The 22,131-nt window shown below is 35.8% G+C and overlaps 1 protein-coding gene across 3 annotated transcripts in view; it reads left to right on the forward strand.

The window, feature by feature from the left end:
- The window catches only part of MON2 (MON2 regulator of endosome-to-Golgi trafficking), a 151,364-nt gene extending 131,949 nt beyond the window's left edge, over positions 1-19,415 (forward strand). For all 3 annotated transcript variants that reach the window (XM_020990175.2, XM_020990177.2, XM_078146112.1), the window contains one exon: positions 14,934-19,415. In XM_020990175.2, the coding sequence (XP_020845834.1) occupies positions 14,934-15,097 (164 nt within the window). In that variant the 3' untranslated portion in view covers positions 15,098-19,415. The remainder of the gene's footprint in view (positions 1-14,933) is intronic.
- Positions 19,416-22,131: the final 2,716 nt, after the last annotated feature.

Here is a 22,131-nt window from a genome sequence, read left to right on the forward strand (position 1 = left end):
AGGATAATTTGCATTGAAGTCACCAAATATCAGTATATGTCAATTTAAATTGAAAGGTCTAATCAAGTTCTTCGTAGAATTTCTCTGTCTCTTTATTCTCAGCAACCAAGGTTTAAGAAAACAGTTATAATACTTCTCTGCTTTATCCTTCTGTTTGTTGTCCTTGTGTTGCATTTAAAAATTAAGGAAAACTGAGAGATGAAGGTCCAGGCATGATCAAATTATCAGTTAGGTTAGCAGTAACCAATAAATTGAGGTAGTGGTCTTTCTCAATGATTAAGCACCACAAGGTAGGGCTTACTAACCTTCATATAGTTTTGGGAAGTACAAGAGAACAAAGAACAGAGTTGGGTAGGTAGAGAAAACAAGATGTTTGGTTACAGTGTAGACAGCCTCATCAGGGTGGGGAAAACATTATTGTTTATATCAAGGAACTCACTCTAGCACCCAGATGGGGCTAGGAACCACCCCTGCTATCATTAAGGAGAGTTGATTGTTTTATGGGACTCATCTGCATCCTGAGGACTTTGTTAGTGGACCAGGGATAGACCTATTTTCTAAGAGAATTTGTCAGGGAGATAATACCCTTCTTAACTGTAACAAGGACAGGCCAGGATGGACAATATACCTTGTGGAAATATACCAGATTAGCTTGTAGGCCTTTAAATATACCCAACAAACATCCCAGAAGATGAAAGTCTGGTAGATATGGTAGATAACAGTTATTCCCATTCATTATAACTTTTTATCAGTTGATTTTTATTTTTGTTTTTTCTTTTAATTGTATTTTATTTTTTTCCAATTACATGTAAAGAAAATTTTTAACATTCATTTTTTTAAATAAAATTTTGAATTCCAGATTTTCTCCCTCTCTCTTTCACCTCCCTCCTCTCTAAGATGGTAAGCAATTTGATATAGCTTATATATATGCAATCATGCAAAACATATTTCCGTATTAGTCATGTTGTGAAAGAAGAAACAGAACAAAAGAGGGGAAAAAACTACCAAAAAAAAGTGAAATTAGTATGTTTCAATCTGCATTCAGACTCCATCAGTTATTTCTCTGTGAGTAGCATTTTCCATCGTTGAGTCTTTTGGAATTGTCTTGGATCGTTGTATTTATGAGAAGAGCTCAGTCAATCATAGTTGACCTGTAGATTGTTGCACAATGTTGCAGTTACTGTGTACAATGTTCTCCTGGTTCTGCTCACTTCACTTTGCATCAGTTCGTGTAAGTCTTTCAAGATTTTTCCGAAGTTCACCTGCTCATCATTTCTCATAGCACAATAGTATTCCATTACATTCATATACCACAACTTGTTAAGCCATTCCCTATTTGATAGGCATCCCCTCAATTTCCATATTAAATTAACTTTGACGGAAAATAGAATTCCTGAGCTCAATTCAATAGAAAGGGGACCCTTAGGCAGATGCAGACTCATTTATAAAACTCAATACAGCATAAAATTGATTACATTGTAGGATCAATACAGTAGAAATCCATATAGTAGAAACTCGAAGTAATATTAATTTTGATCTTCTCACTTGTCAGTTCTTGGCCCAGTTCATTGTTCATATGAAATGTCTATACATATGTACTGATTGACCATATTGATGGGTCCATTTCTTTTCTTTAATCTTCTAGAGAGGCTCTGTCTAGTACACTAAAGGCTTTCCTCCAGTTAGTTTAATATTTTGTAAATATTAGAACAAAACTCTGGCTGCCTTATTCTCACTTTAAGTACAATCCACTCTGTTTTGGGTACTACACATCCTTGGTGATGTCTTTTGTGCCTTTTCTTGGATGTAACTCATTTCTTAGAATATGCTGCAGCACACTTAAATCCACTGTGCATCTTTACATTGTTGTTTGGGTCACCTACAATTTTGATATTTCTGAGACCATTGTTTTCCATAATTTGCCACTTTAGTGGATTTTACACAAGGTAACAGCTTGAGATTTGTGAAAAGTCTACAGTTTTCCAAAATATAATCCAACTGCTTTCTTCCTCTTCGTTTGTGGCCTAGCTTATTGTTTATACATGGTTCCTATCCAAAGGTATGTGTACTAGTAAACACGGTTTAGCAAACTATAGCCCACACCTCTTTTTGTGCAACCTACAAGCTAAGAATGGTTTTTCCACTTTAAAATATAATTAATTTCTAAATTACATATAAAATAAGCAATGTTTATTTTAAAATGGAAAAGCTACTCAGACAGAGAGTTCTCTGTCTTACATATGATACTACCATTATCCCATTATTATGTCATGGAAATCTTTGGAAATTACAGCTAACCTCGTCAGGAGAGCAGTGCTTATGTTACTTATAATGATCTTTAAATAAATGTCAGGAAATTAATCATAAAGTTAATAAAGAGAGAAAAGAGGAGGAAAAGCCAGCTTTTTTGTGTTTTAAAATAAAATGTCATTCGTTTTATATGTAATTTATAAATAAACTATATTGCATTTATTTTGTTTTTTTAATTAATTTATTTTTAGTTTTTAACAGTCACTTCCATAAGTTTAATTTTTCTCACCTTCCTTCCACAAGATGGCGTACAATCTGATATAGGCTCTACATATACATTCCTATTAAACATATTTTCATATTAGTCATGTTGTAAAGAAGAATTAGAACCAATAGGAGGAACCACAAGAAAGAAGAAACAAAACAAGGGAAAAAAAGAGCAAATAGTGTGCTTCGATCTGCATTCAAACTCCATAGTTCTTTCTCTGGATGTGGATAGCATTTTTCATCATGAAACTTTTGGAGATGTCTTACATCCTTGCATTGCTAAGAAGAGTTATCAAAGTTAGTCATTGCACAACGTAGCTGTTACTGTGTACAGCATTCTTCTGGTTCTGCTCACTTTACTCAGCATCAGTCCATGCAAGTCTTTCCAGGTTTTTCTGAAGTCTGCCTGCTCATCATTTCTTATAGCACAATAGTATTCCATTACATTCATATACCACAACTTGTTCAGCTGTTCCCCAATTGATGGGCATCCCTTCAATTTCCAATTCTTGGCCACCACAGAAAGAGCTGCTATAAATATTTTTGTACATGTGGGTCCTTTTCCCATTGTATGATCTCTTTGGGATACAGCCCTACAAGTGGGATTGCTGGGTCAAAGGGTATGCATATTTTTATAGCCCTTTGGGCATAGAATAAACTTTATTTTTAAATGGAAAAACCATTCTTAGCTTGTAGGCCATGCAAAAATAAATGGTGGACCAGATTTGCCAATTCCCTGAAGGAATCATTGGGACCATACAACTGTGTGTCATTTTGTATTCATCATAGAGCCTACTCACCAAAACTTTTTTCCCTTTATCTCTTAAGTTGACAGTTATTTCATCCTTTTGTCAGGTTAAATATACTCACAGAAACTAATATTACTAATTACTAATATTCTACTCACAGAAACTAATATTACTGAATTAATGTTCTTATGAATTACAGGTAAAATGTGATTTTCCCATTTTGGAGATTGAAAATTTGACCTACCAAGATGTTAAGCAGCTTATCAAGGATCATAGCCATTCACATTGGGAAAATTTGTATTTGAATCCAAATAATTCTTAAAATTTAACCTCAGTATTTTTCCCTGCCTTTTTTAGTAGATTCATTTTCTGTATCTTTATCAGTAGGTACTTTATTAAAATTATTTCCTGGAGTCTTCTGATATTCAGCCCAAAGTACCTGAGAGATTTAACAAGAACACAGAATACATTGTTCATTTAAACCTTAGAGAATATTCCAGTTAAACTTTTCTCAGCATATTTATGTTTATGTAACAAAAATGACTCATCTCTTGGGCTTATATTAGTTTAGCTTGCATTCCTGAATGTTTATTTGGAGTATATTTGCAGAGGCATGATACTGTGTAAGTTTTTCATACATAGAGTTTATAGATTTATAAATAATACATTGAGGCTTCTGTGAGGAGAGTTTGTTGACATCTGTCAGTCATAAATCACTTTTTAAGTAACTACTGTATGCCAGGCTTTGCACTAAGTAGTGGCAGTAGAAAGACAGAAATGAAGAAGTCCCTGACCTCAAAGAGCTTACGTTCCAATGAGATAGACACTGTGTATAGATATATAAGCACATATGAGACACATTAAAAGCAGATGCAAATTAACCTTGGAAGAAAAAACACTAACAACTGTGGAGCCCAGGAAATGCCTTCTAGAGAAGGTAACATTTGAGCTGAATCTTAAAGGAACCCTGGATTCCCAGAAATGCAAGTGAGTAAGGAGCTCATTCCAGGAACAGAGGACAGCCAGTACAAAGACATAGATATAGAAATTGGAATTTTATATGTGTAGAGCAAGTAGGCCAATATGACTAGAATACAGAGTACATGAAGTGAAATAATATATAAGAAGACTTGAAAGATAGAATTGGACTAAACTGTGAAGAACATTAGATGCCAGAGTTTATTTGTTTTTCTTTAGAAGCAATAGTGAGGGCAGCTAGGTGGCACAGTGCATAAAGCACCAGCCCTGGATTCAGGACAACCTGAGTTCAAATCCGGCCTCAGACACGTAATACTTACTAGCTGTGTGACCCTGGGCAAGTCACTTGACCCCATTGCCTAGCCAAAAAAAAAAAAAGAAGAAGCAATAGCGAGCCACTAGAATTGGGAGGAGGAGTAGGGGTTGTAAGGCCTACCCATTTTAACAAAATCACTTTTGACAGCTGGATGAAGGATGTATTGCAGTAAAGAGAGATTTGAGGCAGGGAGATAAAATAATAAGCTGTGGCAAGGTTCCAGATTTTCCACAGCTTGACTTAGGCCTTTCGAATTTTAAAATATTCAAAATGTGTAATGATGATATCATAGCATACTACTGTATTAGGTCATAAAATCTTAGCTACATAGAGTATTGAATAAAAAGAGTATAAATGATTAAAATGAAGACCTAAAAGATATTCTCATTCTTAAGCTTAATGTTGATTTCATTTACACTGTAAGAGTGTTAATCTCTGAGTATGTAATTTTGAAAATGTAAATAATACATCCTTAAGATAAATAAAATATTGTTTTATATAGCATGGGATTTAGTTCTTTAAAATGTATTTATACTTATATAAACAGAAAGTTCACTCTTTGTGTTACATGTGACGCTACCATTATCCCATTGGTATATCATGGAAATATTGGAAATTATGTAGGTAACCTCTTCAGGAAAGCAGTGCTTACATTACTTAGAATGATCTTTAAGCAACTATCAGGATATTAATCATAATATAAATCAAGAGAGAAAAGAGGAAAAACCAGCTTTTATGTGTTTTAAAAGGCAGTAGACTATATATAGGGCAGTATTAGTAATGAAAAATTAATCCAGCTGGTTATAATATGCTTACATGCCATAAGGATCTATAATCTGATCAATTTCAGGGTCCCTTCCAATCATGTACCTCCTATCCTAACCCTACTTGCCAACCCTCTGCAACTATGACCCATGACTTCACATAAGTTTCTCAAAGAGGGTCCACCCAAATGTTGGGGATATACCTTGCTTTCTCCTACCATCACAAAAGTACAAGTAAAGCATTTTGGCTGTCTACCTGTCATCATATTTCTTCTCTCCATGTGACAAGCCCATCTCCTCTTTCTATCACAATTCTTTGATGACGTTTTACTCCTGTTACTTGAAGTTCCTCATTGGTTTTATGTTGCAGCTGGCTCTCATACACTATGCATCTTTCCATTCATTACCCTTTATGTGATTTTTATTTTGAATTCATTTTGGAGATTGTCGTATTCCAAGTCTGACTGCCATATAACAACATTGGTACAATATTGGTATTTTATAAGAAAGATGGACCTTTGCTTTCCTGGCAAGCTTGGGGCCATTAACTGATCTTTTCAGTTTCCTGAAGGCAATCCAGGCTGCTATTCTCCTCTAGACCCAACTCACTGGACCATCATGCTCTCAGTTCCAGAAGTGTGCAACTTAGATGTCATCAGCTTCTCAGTATCTCTCACACCCATAACCAATCTGTTGCCACAATTGGTTGATTTCACCTTTGCAGAGTGTGTGTCTGTCTGTCTGTAAAAAACCCATACTATGCATACTTCTATTTATCACTTCTTTTTCTGGAAGTAGATAGCATCTTCCTTCCTAGGTCCTTTGATTTGAATATTTATTATATTCAGAATAGCTTAGTCATTCAGTTATTCTTTGAAATACATTGCTGTTACTGTGTACAATGTTCTCTTGGTTCTGCTCATTTCATTCTTCATTATTCCATGCAAATCTCTCCAAGTTTTTCTAAAATCAACCTACTCATTATTTCTTACAACACAATAATATTCCATCACAATCATATATCACAGTTTAGCCATTCCTTAATTGATGGGTTTTCTCCTAAACCTCCATCTTCTTTCTCTTCTTGCTACCTCCCTACTCTATTGAAAAAGAAAAAGAAAATCTTTGTAATAAATATGCATGGTCAAGCAAAACAGAGTCCCATATTAGCCATGTCAAAAACATATATATTAAAGAGGCAGAGCCAGCATAGTAGAGTAAAAGCAGGGACTCGCCTGAACTCTCCGCAGTTCCCCTCCAAACTCTAAAATAATGCTAGAAAATGAATTCTGGAGTGGCAGAACCAACAGAAGGACAGGGTGAAATAGCTTACCAGTCCAAGATAACTTGGTGTGCAGGAAAGGTCCATCTTACTGGAGTGATAGTGGAGCACAGTCCAGCATAGGCTAACAACTCAATCTGAAGCGGTGGCTTCCAGAGCTTTCAGCTAACAGACTAGGGGATACAACCGGTCTAAAGGAGATTACAGGGGACCCTTTGCAAGCACTGAAGCAGGACTCAGTTGCATTGCCCAGATTTCAGTTCTAGGTCACAGTCCAAGAGGGAGGAGTAATGCTAGTAGGGACAGGAACTCAGGTCGCAGTTCCAGGGTAGAAAAGAGTGCTTGTGGTCAGTCATTCACAGACCAGAACACAGGCCAAGAGAGCCTCTCCTTAGGTCATAACACCTTGGAAGAACTGTACAACCCCCAGAACTAGCTCTGAAAACAACAGCATGAAAAACCTGGAGCTTGGAACTATACTCCTTCCATCATGGGAGTAGAGCCTAGCTATGACATAAAGTTAAAAGTCAAGAAATAGACTGGAAATAAAAACAACAAAAATGACCATAGAAAGTTACTATGGTGACAGGGAAGATCAAAACACAAACTCAGAAAAACACTGCTATCAAAACAACTACATGCAAAGCCCCAAAGAAAAATGTGAATTGGTCTCAGTCCCCCCCCCAAAAAAAAAAATCCTGGAAGAGCTCAAAAAAGATCTTAAATAAGAGAGGTGGAGGAAAAATTGGGGAAAGGAATGAGAGTGATGCAAGAAAATCATGAAGAAGGAATCAACAACTAAGTATAGGAAGCACACACACAAAAAAGTAGGCCAAGTAGTTAAAGTGATACCAAAATCGACTGAAGAGAATTCTTTACAAAGCAGAATTGGCCAAATGGGAAGATGTACAAAAATTCACTAAAGAGAAGAACTCCTTAAAAAGCAGAATTGGCTAAATGGAAAAGCTCACTGAAGGATATAATTCCTTAAAAATTAGAATTGGGCAAGAGGAAGCTGATGACTCCATGAGACATTAAGAAACAAGAAAATAAAATCAAAAGAATGAAAAATATAGAAAAAAATGTGAAATATCTCACTGGAAAAACAACTAACCTAGAAAATAGATCAAGGAGAGATACTTTAAGAATTATTGAACCACATGAAAGCTGTCATTTTAAAAAAAAGCCTAAATACCATCTTTCAAGAAATTATCAAGGAAAACTGCCCTGATAGCCTGGAACCATAGCATAAAATAGATAAACTATAGGATAAATTTGATATTTTCCTGTCTTTCCCTACCTTTGCCCTGAACTTCCCAAGTATCAGGGTGTACATTCATTTAATTTGTATTTTTATCTAGTTCTTCTTAGAATTTCTTTATCTCAGGGCAGCTAGGTGGCACAGTGGATAGAGCACCGGCCCTGAAGTCAGGAGGACTTGAGTTCAAATCTGGCCTCAGACCAAACACTTGATGCTAGCTTTGTGACCCTGGGCAAGTCACTTAACCCCAGTTGCCAAAAAATTAAAAATAAAATAAAAAGAATTTCTTTATCTCTTCATCCTCAGCAACTGATGTTAGTGCATAGGCCACAGTTATTTTTGTGGCAGTGTTTTAGAAAATATTTATCATTAGGATAAGAGGTAATAGTTCCAGCACAGAGCAGAGCACTTGCTGTCCTGAAGAGCAATATCTCTTGCAATCCCAAGTGATCAAGGGTTCTGAGGAGCAGTATCACTTCCATTCACAAGGGAGCAATCTCCTGGCAGTATGCTATCTAAGAAGCACAGAAAATTCCAAACACCCAGAATTAGCTCTGAAAACAGAAGTACAAAACAGCCTAAAACTTGAGATAATCCCCCTCTCCCCCCAATCCCTACTCCAGAAACAGAGGCCAACTTGAACATAAAGTTAAAAGTCGAGAAATAGGCTGTAGCAGTGAGCAGACAGCAAAAAAAAAGAACCTGACCATAAAAAGGTACTGTGGTGACAGGGAAGCTCAAGACAAGCTCAGAAGACAACGGTGTCAAAACAGTTACAAACAAAGCCTCAAAGAAACATGTTAATTCAACACAAGTTCAACAGGAATTCTTGGAAGAACTAAAAAATAATTTAAAAATTAAATAAGAGTGGTAGAGGAAAAATTGGGAAAAGAAGTGAGAAGCTATGCAAGAAAATTATGAAAAGACAATTAATAGTTTGATAAAAGAAGCGCGAAAAATAGCTGAAGAAAATAACACCTTAAAAAAACAGAATTGGCCAAATGGAAAAAGTACAAAACTTGGTTGATGAAAATAAGTTGTTAAAAAAAATTACAGGTCATACCAGAAAAACTCTTTCTCATTTTTTTAAAGTGGTGGGTCAGGGAAATGCTGTTGTTAAAATTTACCTAAATTTTGGTAAGACCTCTGACAAAAATCCCTTATGTTATTCTTATGGGAAAGATACAGAAATATCAACTAAGTGATATCACAGTTAGATGGATTTGGAGCTTGAATCATTGGATCCAGTGAATAGTCATTAATGATTTAATGTCATTTTTGAGAATAATGTCCAGTAGAACACCCCCAAGGAATTATGTTTTGTCCCTATTCTGTTTAACATTTTATCTGTGATTTGAAAATATATATATAGATAACATCTATATGACACAAAGTTAGGAGCTTCAGATGACAGACTAGATTCCAAAACATCTGGGAAGATTTTGAGTAAGATAAATCTGAATAAGAATAAATGTTTCATTTTTTACTTTGGTTCAAAAAATTAATTTCAGTGGTTTAACTAGATAGCACTTCATCTGAAAAAGATCTGGTAAAGTTCTTAGAAGATATCTATCACATCTTCCCACATAGAAAGGTAAACAGTTTATTCTTGTTAAGTCCCAAATGATTTCTGCTTCATGTTTGCCTATTTATACTTCTCTGGAGTCTTGTATTTGAAAATCATATTTTCTGTTCACCTCCAGTCTTTTCATCAGGAATACTTAAATGTCCATTTTTTCCATTGAAAGATTAAACTCAGTTCTGATGGGTAGGTTGTTCTTGGTTGTAATCCCAGCTCTTTTGCCTTCTAGAATATCATATTCCAAGCCCTCTGATTCTTTAATCAGAGTAGCTGCTAAATCTTATGTGATCCTGACTGTGGCTCCCAGCAATTTAAATGTTTTCTTTATGGCTACTTGCGATATTTTCTCTTTAACTTGGGAGCTCTGTAATTTGGCTATAATATTTCTGGGAGTTTTCATTTTGGGATCTCTTTCAGGAGGTGATCACTTTCAATTTCTGTTTTACCATCTGGTTCTTGGATATCAAGGCAGTTTTCCTTCACAATATTTTGAAATATGTCTAGGCTCTTTTTTTTTTATCATGGCTTTCAATAATTCTTAAATTATATCTCCTTGATCTATTTTCCAGGCCAGTTGTTTTTCTAATGAAATATTTCTTATTTTCTTTTACTTTTTCCCCACTCTTTTGACTTTTGTTTTATTGCTTCTTGATGACTCATGGAGTCTTTCTTTAGCTTCCTCTTGCCCAGTTCTGATTTTTAAGAAGTTATTTTTTTCAGTGAGCTTTTGTACCTTTTTTCCCATTTGGCTAATTCTTCTTTTAAAGAAGTTATTTTCATGAATGAATTTGTTTGCCTCTTTCCATTTGGCCGTTTCTGTTTTTTAAGCTATTATTTTCTTTAGTATTTTTGTGCCTTTTTTATTAAGCTGTTAATTATCTTTTCACAATATCCTTCCTTTGCTTTCATTTCTTTACCTGATTTTTCCTCTACTGTTGTTATTTTATTTTGAAAATCATTTTTTAAATCTTCTAGGAATTCTTGTTGGGCTTGTGTCCAACTCATTTTTTTTTTGAGACTTTGCATCTAGCTTTTTTGATTTCATTGTCTTCTTCTGGGTGCCTTGATCTTCCCAGTCACCATAGTAGCTTTTTTATGGTCAGATACTCGTTTTGTTGTTGGCTCATTTTTCCACCCTATTTTTAGATTTGGATCTTTATGTTGGGCTCTGTGTTGGGTGGAGGGGAAACTGTCTCAAGCATCAGGCTATTTTGTACTGATGTTTTGGGGATTTAGAAGTTTTAGTGCTTCCAAGATGGTGTGATCTGGAGAAACATGTGGTCATTGCTGTCCTGGTCTTCATTTTGGTCCTTATTCAGGAAGGGCCTCTGATCCCTTGGGATTGAAAGAGATATTGCTCCTCAGGGTCTCTGATTCCTTGGGGCTAGAAGTGATACTGGCCCTCAGGGCTTCCACTCCCTCTTGACAGTAAATGCTCTTCCTTGCTCTTGAGCAGTGACCCAGAAGTGGGCTCAGGCAGTGGAATTGCCAGATGGTGTCTTCACAGTTTCTTTCTGACCAATTGCCAGGTCCCCTTACCATCTCCAGATTGAGAAATCCTGATGCTGCTATTGCATCAGTCTCCACCACCTCATCCCACCACTCATATGTCATCCACAAGGGCTCCAGAGTAGTCTCCTCCCCGTTGTCACAAATCTCTCTTTTTAACCTCCTATGTTGTCTTAGGCTGGAATAATGTCTCACTCTGACCTTTTGTCTGCTGTACCACTTAGAATTTGTTTTTAGGCATTATTTTAAAGTTGATTGGAGGGAAATGTTGGGAGAGCTCAGTTGAGCACTTTCTTTACTCTGCCATCTTGTCTTTGCCCCCTGGAAATCTTGTATTCATGCTTTTCAGTATTATCTCCCCAACCAAATAGTAAACTTTTTGAAGTCTTATTTTCCGTTGATTTGTCTGTTATTAAATTTACCAAGAACAGCATCAAAATATAAACCTTTGAAGGCAAGAGTTGTTTTCATTTTTGTCTTTGTATATCTAAAACCTAGCATAGTATCTTGCTCATAGCAGATGCTTAAGAAATGTTTGTTGAAATGATGAGTTGGTGGGGCAACTAGGTGGCGCAGTGGATAGAGCACCGGCCCTGAAGTCAGGAGGACCTGAGTTCAAATCCAGCCTCAGACCAAACACTTGATACTTACTAGCTGTGTGAGTCACTTAACCCCAGTTGCCTAAAAAAAAAATGATGAGTTGGTTGGTTTTAGAAAAACATGGAAACAGTTGCATGAAATTAGAGTGAAATGAGCAGAACCAAGAGATTATCCACAGTAACAGCAATATTGTTCTAAGAATAACTTTGAACAACTAAGTCATTTTGAGTATTATAAATATTCAGATCAACTACAAAGGTCTTATAAAGGAAGATGCTTTCCACTTTCAGAGAAAGAACTGATCTAAATAGAATATGTATAATATAATTTTACATATATACGTATTTGTATTTAATGGTAGCCTTCTCTAGGGCAAGATGGGGAAGGAGGGAGGGAGAAAAATAAATAAGAAGTGCACAGCTGAAAACAAAAGAAAACTTAAAAGGAAGCACAGAAGAGTCTTTATAGCTTTGAAAATGATGTGTAATACTTATTAATAACATAGTTTTTCCAAAAAAAGTAAACAGTGTGAAATGGAAATTAATGGTTTTATATTGAATCCTCTTTGTGTGTTGTATACATGGAAATATTCTCTTTATGTATTTAAATTCAAAATTAATAAAAAAATTTTGAAATGTTTGTGATTTGGATGTTAGTATAATTTATTCAGTTTGTGGGGGGGGGGTTGTTTGTTTTGTTTTGTTTTTTAAATCTAAATTCTTCCCCTGGCATCCTCCCACATCTCAATCAAAAAAAGTAAAGTACTCAACAGCCACTACTGGTAGGCATCAAAGACTTTTCCTGCCCTTTTCTGAAGTATCTGTTAATGAACAATAAGTAGGCTGGTGTTATGGGCCAGGAGTGACTAAAGCTAGTCTAGTGGTTCAGGTTTGTGATTGTAATAAAACGGGACAGTCATAGACCATCCAATAGTTACAGGAGGAAATTGATTTAGGCATAGTATGGAAAAGATACTAAGCAAGGATACAGCACCCAGTCAGTTACTTTGGCTCAACTGTCAGAAAAGGGTGTCCAGCCTGAGGGAGTTGCTACTGACTCCTCGTGGGCTGGCGTATTTCCTTAGGCCACCAGGAAGCTGCATCAGTTTGTCCCCCAGGTTAATTAAATCTCAAGCCTTAGTTTCAGTACCTCTCAAGGATCTTGAGGTGATAACAAGAGTTAAGATGTGGCCAAAGGAGCAAAACCTTAGCAAAGTATATGTGGTTTTTAGCAGGCCTTATAAGGCTAGCTTAGAGTAATCAAAGTATAATTGAATTTTAGAAATGCTAATGTTTGTATTACAGTTGGTACTGATAAGAGAGACAAAGAGCAGGATAAGTGGTGGGAAGATGTAATGAGCACTTAGCTAAAAGTAGAAGGAAGGGGGAAGGAATATGTATTTAATAACCCTGTGCAAGTCTGTGCTAATTATTGTTTCATTTGGTCCTCACAACAACCCCACCTGGAAGGTAGGTGTTGTTATTATTATACCCATTTGACAATTGAGGAAACTGAGGTAGACATATTAAGTGACTTGCTCCAGGTCACACCAGTAGTCTGAGGTCATATTTTAACTCGAGTCTTCCTGACTCCAGGCACAATGCCACCTAGCAGCCTCTGGGCAGTGGAGTATTTCAAGCCATATGCTGTTGGTAACCCCAGTGTGTTCTCTCTGTGCCCCTCAGACAAGTGTGAAGAAATGAAGTGGTAGAGGAGGAGAAAACTAAAAAGAGTACTGAGTTTAGAAAAAGCAAGAAGAAACTTTGAGAGCAGTGAAAATTGTTTGCCTAAAGAGGAAAGAATTCAGGGTTGTCCTTCAGACAGGAGCTAGGTGAACTGCCCAGAGCGTGTTCTGGTGGTCGACTTTGAAGACTTATGCCCTGGATCCCAGAAGGAGAAAGGAACCACCATAGTTTGTTTTTTGTCTTTGTGTTCCCAGTACCTAAAGCAACCTTTGACACATGGTAGGCATTTAATAAATGTATGTTGAACGAGTAACTGAATAAATCAAAAACTTCCCCAGGGAGACCGATTGTTGGGGGAACTGGTCTAGCTGAGCTTCGTTTGTAAATTCAAGTATTTATTGAATGCTTACTACGTGCTCAGTGCTGTAGGAGATTGTGAAGAATTGTAAAACTTAAAGGAGTTCATAATCTGGTTGGGAAGACAAAAATAAAATATGTGAAACTGTAGCAAATAGCACAAAAAAGAAGAAACATGTAGTAATCCTTTGGAATTATTATCTAATGCCAAAACCAAAATTAGAGCAAATAATTTAAGGGTGCATGTGTGTGTTTTTACAAATAGTATCTGAAAAGAAATCTAGTTTTTTGAAATCTTTTATTTAATAATTTTTACTGAAATGTGTAATATACTTTGATAGTGATTTTGAACTCAAAATTTTGAGGTGGTTTGAATTATTTTTAATCCTTTAGATTCTAGAGTCTTTAAAACATAATACTGTTTTACTCTTTGATAAAATGGTTAAAATGCTGGGTACTATGACTTTACTATATGAAATTGAAAGTAACATGGTACCATGGAAAGAACACTGGAAGAGAAGTAAAAAGACCTGAGTGGAGCCTAGGCCCTCGTTTACTAGAACAAATAACTTCACCTTCACAAGGCTCTAATTTTCCATTTTTAAAATGACAAGTGTCAGATCTTCCACATTGACTTCATGGGATTGTTTTGAGGATAAAATGAGTAAAAGAGCTTTGAACATTGTAAAACATTATACAATTATAAGGTGTTATCATAGAAAATCTTCCTAAAGATTCAGAAAGGTTCCAACATAAGACACATTTATGAATGGTATTAGAAGCTTTATATATTGTTTTCAGCGTTATTGTCCTGTCATTATTCAAGAAATTTCTGTGGCTCTCTATTGCCCCCTAGGATAGAATACAAATGCATTTGGTATCTGAAGTCTTTCACAATCTGACTTCAGCCCATCTTTCCAGCTTCTTGGACAGTATTCCTGCTGACTCCTGCCCCCTGGGCTACTATTTCCAGTCTGCCTTACTGAATGTTTCCTGTAGATGACATTCCATCTCCTACCTCCATGTTCTCCTTCCTCACCTGTGCTCTTCCTTCAATGCTCAGCTTAGAGACCACGTCCTACACTAGACCTTTTCTGAATTCTCAATTGTCTGTGCTTCCTTTTCCCAAAAAAAACTCCCAGTTATTTTGTATATTATCTCTGTGTATGGTATCTCCTCCCAGTAGAATGTAAGCTCCTTAACTGTAATTAAAATTAAAAACTGTAATTTTGTTTTGGTCCAATATCCCCAGTACTTTGTACATTATCTAATAATTTCTAGTTGAATTGAAAGATCCGGTTTTTAAATAAATTTCATGTCATTTGCTTTACAGTTGATGGCAGTACTTGGGCACAAGTAATTGCCTTATACCCAACTTTAGTAGAATGCATAACCTGCTCGTCTCCAGAAATCTGCTCAGCACTTAAAGAGGCATTAGTTCCCTTTAAGGACTTCATGCATCCGCCAGCATCCAAGGTACAAAATGGAGAATCTTGACCACATATTTATGTCTGAAGGAGAAAATATCCCTCTCCCCTAAAAAGGAATGTTTGCTTCTGAATGAGGAAGACTCACTTTAGCTTCTGTGAGAAGGACATCTCTTGCAAATAATACTTGGCAGCTGTTATTGGCTTCCTTTTAATTGTACTAACAAGAGCTTGGTGACTTATGTATACTACAAACTTACACCTCAAAAAAGTTCCAAAATGAATAGCAGTGCAAGCCTTTAATAAATTAAACTGAATGGGTGGAATCATTTATAATCTAATGTGCCTGCTACAGTATACAGAAGTGGTGACTGAAAAGTGGGCTTATGTACAGTTTGTGGTGTATGTGTTAATGATGTAATTTTAAAGAAGTATTTCAATTCAGTCCTTTATTAGGCTGGTGTTTTGCACCCTTTTTTCAAGTACAAAATTGTACAAAAATTTTATGCAAGATGGTACTGTAACATTCCATATTGTCTGTAACCAGCCTTTGTAAACAAAGGGAGATGATATTCTTGTGTATACAATAAATGGTACAGTTCTGTATAAAATAGTTGCATTTATTATTTAAATTTTTTAACATTGATAGTGCTAAATGCTTGAGGATATGTATTTATTATGAATACAAAATTGTATGCTTACATTTTTACTTATTTTACTTTATTGATTAGCAGATATACTCATCACATGATCATGCAATTAGCTTTGTGCTTATTTTGAATGTATTTACAATAGTGATTAAACATCTAACTAGAAAGGTCATTTGAAGACAGTGGCAAGTAGTCGATGTTTGCTGATTTAAAATTTTGAATTGTTTGAAATAGACTAATTTTAATACATTGATATATTGTAGCATTGACTCCATACCTCATTTCTTTAATATCTCTTGCCAATTTACTTTATCTATTCATTTTTGTATTTTCCTTCTGGATTTTAAATAGTATTTGTACTGATTTCTACTCACTCCCCACTAATGACATTTGTCACTATCTGAATTGTGACCTAAGCAGGTTGATTTAAAATAGCCTAAAATTTTGGATGTATCAGATTTTACTTATTTTAGTTATCTTCACTGTTTCATTTTGTACGTCTTTTCAATGAGGGAAATTCTTGTGCTTAACCTTTAAGTAGAAAAATGTGTGTGTATTATAAAACAAGGAGAAGTGTATTTTTGGAGATAGTCATGCATTTAGAAGTATAGTAAACTTTCTGTGATGGAGTAAAATGCTCATTTGTTTCACTTTCCTAAACCTAAATATTGGAGTACTAAGTACTTTTACTTGTTTCTTAAAAAAAAAAATTATGTCCTAGCTAAATATACTTTTTATTTCATGGATTATGGTAATGTAGTATTTTTAGTTAAAATTTTCATTGATTGAAAGGGATAATGATGTTTAAAGCAGTGATTATTTGTAAGAAATAACAAATGGTATTTGTGTGCTGAAAAAATCTTTGCTTTTAATAGATTTTATACATTTTTGACTCACCTGATCAGATCATAAAAGTATCAAGTATCAAAATTCAGTAATAGATTTCATAGAAATTGGGGCTGTTGTTAGTTGTGTAATTCTAAAACTTTTCACATTGTCATTCTCTTATACCATACCTAGAGACATGAAGAGTGTATGTGTGCGGGGGGAGGGGGGGCAGGTTAGGTAGGGATGTTTCAGAATGATTTTTTTAAGGGAATTATTGAACTTTTAAAATTTCACTTTAAATTTGTGTAACATATTACATTTTTTAAGTTCTGTGATGTCACATTTTTACTCAAAAGTTAAAGGAAAACTATTTAAGCTGAATTTACTTACTTTATTCTGCCTTCAGGTATAGTCAGTTTAAAAGTAGGAGATCAGTATATTGTGTTAATGTAAATTCATAACCTAAATTTCGGCAACTTCCTGGAAAAATTGTATGAAAATAATCAAAATAGGTATTTGGATGTGATCGTGCTGGAAGAAACTCATTTTGAAAAACAGTTTCAAAATAGACTGACATATTAACTATTGTGAGCATTTAGTAATGAATGTTAAAATGTGCAACCTGTGAATTTTATTTATAAACTAGGATTCTACTAGACTTAACTTTGTAGGAACATGTTGCATAAATCCGTTTGCCCACATTGCAAATTTTAAGGGTGCCTGATATGATCACTAAATATTTCTTCTCCTAAGCACTCTCTTTTGAAATGCACGGAACATCAAAAGGGTTAATACATTAAGCTATTAACACTTCAATATGAATTCCTTACGTTCATAACAAATTGCTTAAAGAAGACTGGTTTGATGGGGCTGCCAAAAGGAAGATGCCAAAATCTCCCACTTTATAACCCTGATATTGAGTCTTCATTTGTAAAATGAGGAGGGTTGGGCTAGATGATCTCTAACAATCTATGAATTTATGATTGTGTTTTATGGGGAAATATCGCTAAATGATCTCTGTAATTCATGTGTTAAGCACAATTTATGAACTCTTAGAGGGTCACTTATCAATTTTTTCTTCATAGTTGGTTAAGAGAATTTTTTTTTCTTTCTGACATTGGATATTTTTCAAGAAACAGTCTACAGAGGATATATTCACTTTTAGCCATCTTGTAGATGGCTGGACAACTATCAGACACCCTTTCTGATATTGCTTACAAAAGGTGAAAGAAATTATCATTCGTACAGCTGAGTCTCTATTTCCTTGCTGTTATCATTACTGCCATAAAGGGAAGTAGGTATAGGGTAAAGCACTCTCATTTAATTCACATTCTTAAAATTTCTTATATTTGCTGCCAAAGGTGTAGAATTGTACAAAAGCAAAGGCATAAAAGAGACCAATTAAAGATGTATGACCCAAAAAAGATCTGGTTATGTAGCAAGAGCTAGGCTAACAAATCAACAGCTTGAGTGCTGCACAGATACCCACATAACATTATGAAACCTATAAGAAGGCTTCTAAAGCACACTGAGTGCATCCCTTGTGGAAGATTTATGGTTGGGCATGAACAAGAGGTCTTTTAGATAGATAGGCATGGATGGGTTGTGAGCTGCACCACAGGAAAGAGTACCCAAATCAGTGAGATCACAAATCCACTGAAGTATTCCTTAAAATGACTGCTAGCTTAAAAAAAAGATAGTAGGATATGTAAGACCCTGTTAAAAATATTTATTTTTATACTTGTGAGCTGTTAAGTGCAGCAAGGAATTAAGAAGAAAGTAAAAGATCAGTTCCCTGCCTTCGAGTTGCATAGAATCACATAATATATGTACAGATTGTCTTGCTAAAGGATCATCCAAGTCATTCTACCTGTCATCCATAAATGGGCTGAGTACAGGGGACTCACCTGTGATTGCATTGGTACAGGAAACTTCCTCGACCAGTGCAAGGCAGGACCTTCTCTACAAATTTTAATCTTGGTTGCCTAGAGCACTGAGAGTTTAAATGACTTTCCAAGAGTCACACAGCCAATATGTATGTGTCACAAAAGGGGCTTGAACCCAGAGCTTCCATAACCACACTGTATGTACCCTTTGTCACAAGGAGAACCAGACAAGGTGTATGGATGGAGTACCCAAAATTCATCATCATGATTTAAAAATCAAAAACTCCCAAAAGCATATGTCAAACTTAAGTGTTGTCATTTTTTTTTCAGGGGGCGGGATGAGGCGCAGGAATCATCTTTATTGTCATAACCAAAATTACCCAAATATGGTAGAACCAGAAGATGGCTACACACCCTGCCCCCTGCATTATTCTTAAGGAGCCCATTGTATCTGCTGGTGGTTGGGATCTCTGTTGCCAGTGGCAGTAGCAAGCTTCTTTGGGAACCTGCCCACATAGGGTTTGAGTTCTATTATCTGAATCGACAGGCTTAATTAACACCGTGGTGGGAGGGCTATACAGCTACTGGCTACAGTGGTCCTGATAGAAGCAGCCACAGCTATGGCACTTTTCCCAACAACTTGCTTACAGGTTTTGAAGGATATATTTGTGACCATGAAACCATGGTACTATACAAAGAAGACTGTTGTACCAAGATTAAAGTATGATGTTGTTCTATGATTGTCTATTAGAGTAACTTATTTGTTATTGTTTGTGAGAAATAAGGGTTCATATCACTGTGATGTGTTTTAATAGGGTGGGGCAGACAAATGTATTAATACATCCAAATGACTCAAAACATTTCCTTATGGCAGGGAAATAGCTATGCTTTCGATTTGAGAGTTAAAGGATTTTATAGTTTAGGAAGCTAAAGCAAAATAGTATAGCTGTAATTCTATGTGATAACGTGTTCATGAAAATTAACACAAATAATTTTTAATAATAAAAGTCATATTTTAACTATATTAGGGCAAATGTTTTTTTTAAAGAAAATGTGTGATGAGTCCTTTTGTAGAGGGTGAATACTCTTCCTGCCCCCCCCCAGTTTCATAGGATTGTAGATCTTGAGAGACCTCAGAAGCCATTTAATTTATCTACCTAATTTTATATATGAGGAACCTAAGGCCCCAGGAGGTTGTGTGACTTGTTCAAGGTCACACAAGAAGTAAGTATCAGAGGAAGGCTTTGAACCCAACTTCTTTGATTCCAAATCCAAAGATTTCCACCGTATCAATTTATCAACTATATGATTTTTTTAAAACTTGCTTATCTTATTTTCTTAAAGCAAAGCACATCTGAAGTGATTTGATCACTGCTACAGTGATATTACTGTGAAGTTGGAAATAAAATCTAGAACTTTTCAACTTTCATACATCTTCTGTCCACAATTCCAAAGCTAGCAAGAACATGACTATTTTCATGTATTTGGATAAGGAATGAATTTCTGATGCCTTCTACATTGCTCATTTTTTTGTTAAGTTTGATTTTCATTAATATATATGATTAGCTGTAGATGTGGTATTTTCTGTATTTCCACATCTCGCCTTTCCCTCCTAAACAATACCTTCTTTCCATCCTCTTTCTTTCATTACATTTCCAATTACCTTGTTTCCTTTCTTCATGCTTTTCTTTCTTTTGTCTGTACTTCCCCTATGCCATTACTCATTTTTCTCTCCCTTCCCTGTTTCAGTTCTTGTAACTTCACCCCTTCTACAATTCATAAGAAATATATTTGACAGTGAAAGCACCTTAGCTAAATGTTTGTGAGCAGCTGACAAGTACCTATGTGGATGGTGAGACAGGTACATCTCTTCCATTTCTGCCATTGCTGCCTTTCTACAAGTATGCTGTGACTTGGCATAAAAGTAGAAGCAGAAATGAAATTACTGTGTAACCCCTGCTTCCTCCTTTATTAATGCTGTGTCCCCAAGAGTCAATAGCCAAAGCCAACTTGCCATTTCATTGTTCCATTTGATCCTGGGACCTGGAAAAGGGAACTACTTTGCTCTTCTTTCTTCCAATTTCAACCTTTTTTCAAGGCTATTTATGAAGCCCTCAGCTTCCTACACAGAACTGATTTTCCTATTAGAATCACAGAATCTTCTTTGTAAGGGATCTTAGAAGTCAAGATCTTGTCCAACCTGTACCTGAGTAGGAATCTCCAGTTGTTCTTGACTTTACTCTCTGTTAGCACAGAATAAGTCTATTCCTTCTTCCCCATGACAGCTCCTCAGACTATTGAAAAACCCTGTCCTGATCCCCTAATCTCTTCTCCAGTCATTCCTTCAAGCAATCTTCTTAACCGTGCTTGTCATCTTTCCCCGGCTGTGTTTCAATTTGTCAATATCTTCCTAAAAACAATCATTGGCTTTGGAGTCAAAGGGTCTGAATTCCAATCCTTCCTTTGATACTTAACTGCCTATACTCAAAATTGAAGACAGTACTTAAGATATGGTTTCACTAGGGTAGAACCTAATCTAATGGGACTATGACTTCCCTTGTTCTGGACCTGGTGCCTAAGTTTATGTAGCACGAGTCTGAATTAGAATTTTGAGTAGCTATCACACACGTATCACACTTTCACTCTGCTCAAACCTCCAGATCTCTTTCAGATGAACTGCTATCTAGCTATTCCTTCCCCATCCTACAATTGAACAGTTAATAACTGTGTTTCAGATCTATTTATCCCAAATAAATTTTGTTATATTCAGCCTATAGTACTAGCCTGTCAAGGTGTTTTTGGAAACCAGCTCTGTCATTCAGCATTCTAGCTACCCCTCCAGGATTTGTATCATGTGTAAATATGATAAATATTCCATCTGTGACTTCAAATCATCAGTAAAAAATGTTAGTAACATAGGGCCCAGAACAAATCCTTGGGATGCTCCAGTAGACTTCGCTACAAAGATTGTGCTGATCCATTAAATGGCTGCTCTTTCAGTCCAGTCATACAAATAGTTCTGAATCCACCAAACTACACTGTGATCTAGCCTACATCTTTCTGCATCTAACCTCCAGGATAATGAATGGGATTATCATTATCAGTGCCCTTCTGAAATACTAGACCACACTTTAACGCACTTTAGCAGTTTAATGAACTGTCAAAAAAGGAAAGGAGGTTGGACTGGTATAACCTGTTCTTGATGGACTGTGCTGGGTTTTTGTGATCTTTTACTTCGCTTTCCAAGCTTATAAATCATACCTTTAATAATGTGTCCTCAAAGCTTGCCAGAAATCTAAGGTAACTCCATCAACTTAGTATTTGAAGAGTCCACCATCTGCTTTCAAAAGAAGATTAGGGCATTTTGCTTGTCTTCATTCCTATGCCATTTCTCCCATTCACCCTCATTTTTTCAGTGATCACACCTGCCAGATGGAGTTCTGTGCTTGGTATGATGAAATCACTGAGAGTACCTTGATGTTCTCTTACCACCATCTTCACTTATGTTGAATTTCGTTTCCCTGCTAACCCATTTTCAGTCAATAGGAAAATTTCCCAACCTAAACATCAATCTCATTGGTGGATACAAGAAGAGTTGAAAAGTTCTCACTTCTCTCAAACATCTATTATCTCATCTACACCTTGAGTAGTTCTAACTCCTCTTTGGTCTTCCCATAACCCTAACATTTTTGTGGTTGTTGAGTGATTTCAGTCATATCTGACTCTTTGTGACCCCATTT

This window comes from Phascolarctos cinereus, unplaced genomic scaffold (assembly GCF_003287225.1).
Source record: "Phascolarctos cinereus isolate Bilbo 61053 unplaced genomic scaffold, phaCin_HiC Scaffold_1;HRSCAF=81, whole genome shotgun sequence".
Classification (NCBI taxonomy): Eukaryota; Metazoa; Chordata; class Mammalia; order Diprotodontia; family Phascolarctidae; genus Phascolarctos; species Phascolarctos cinereus.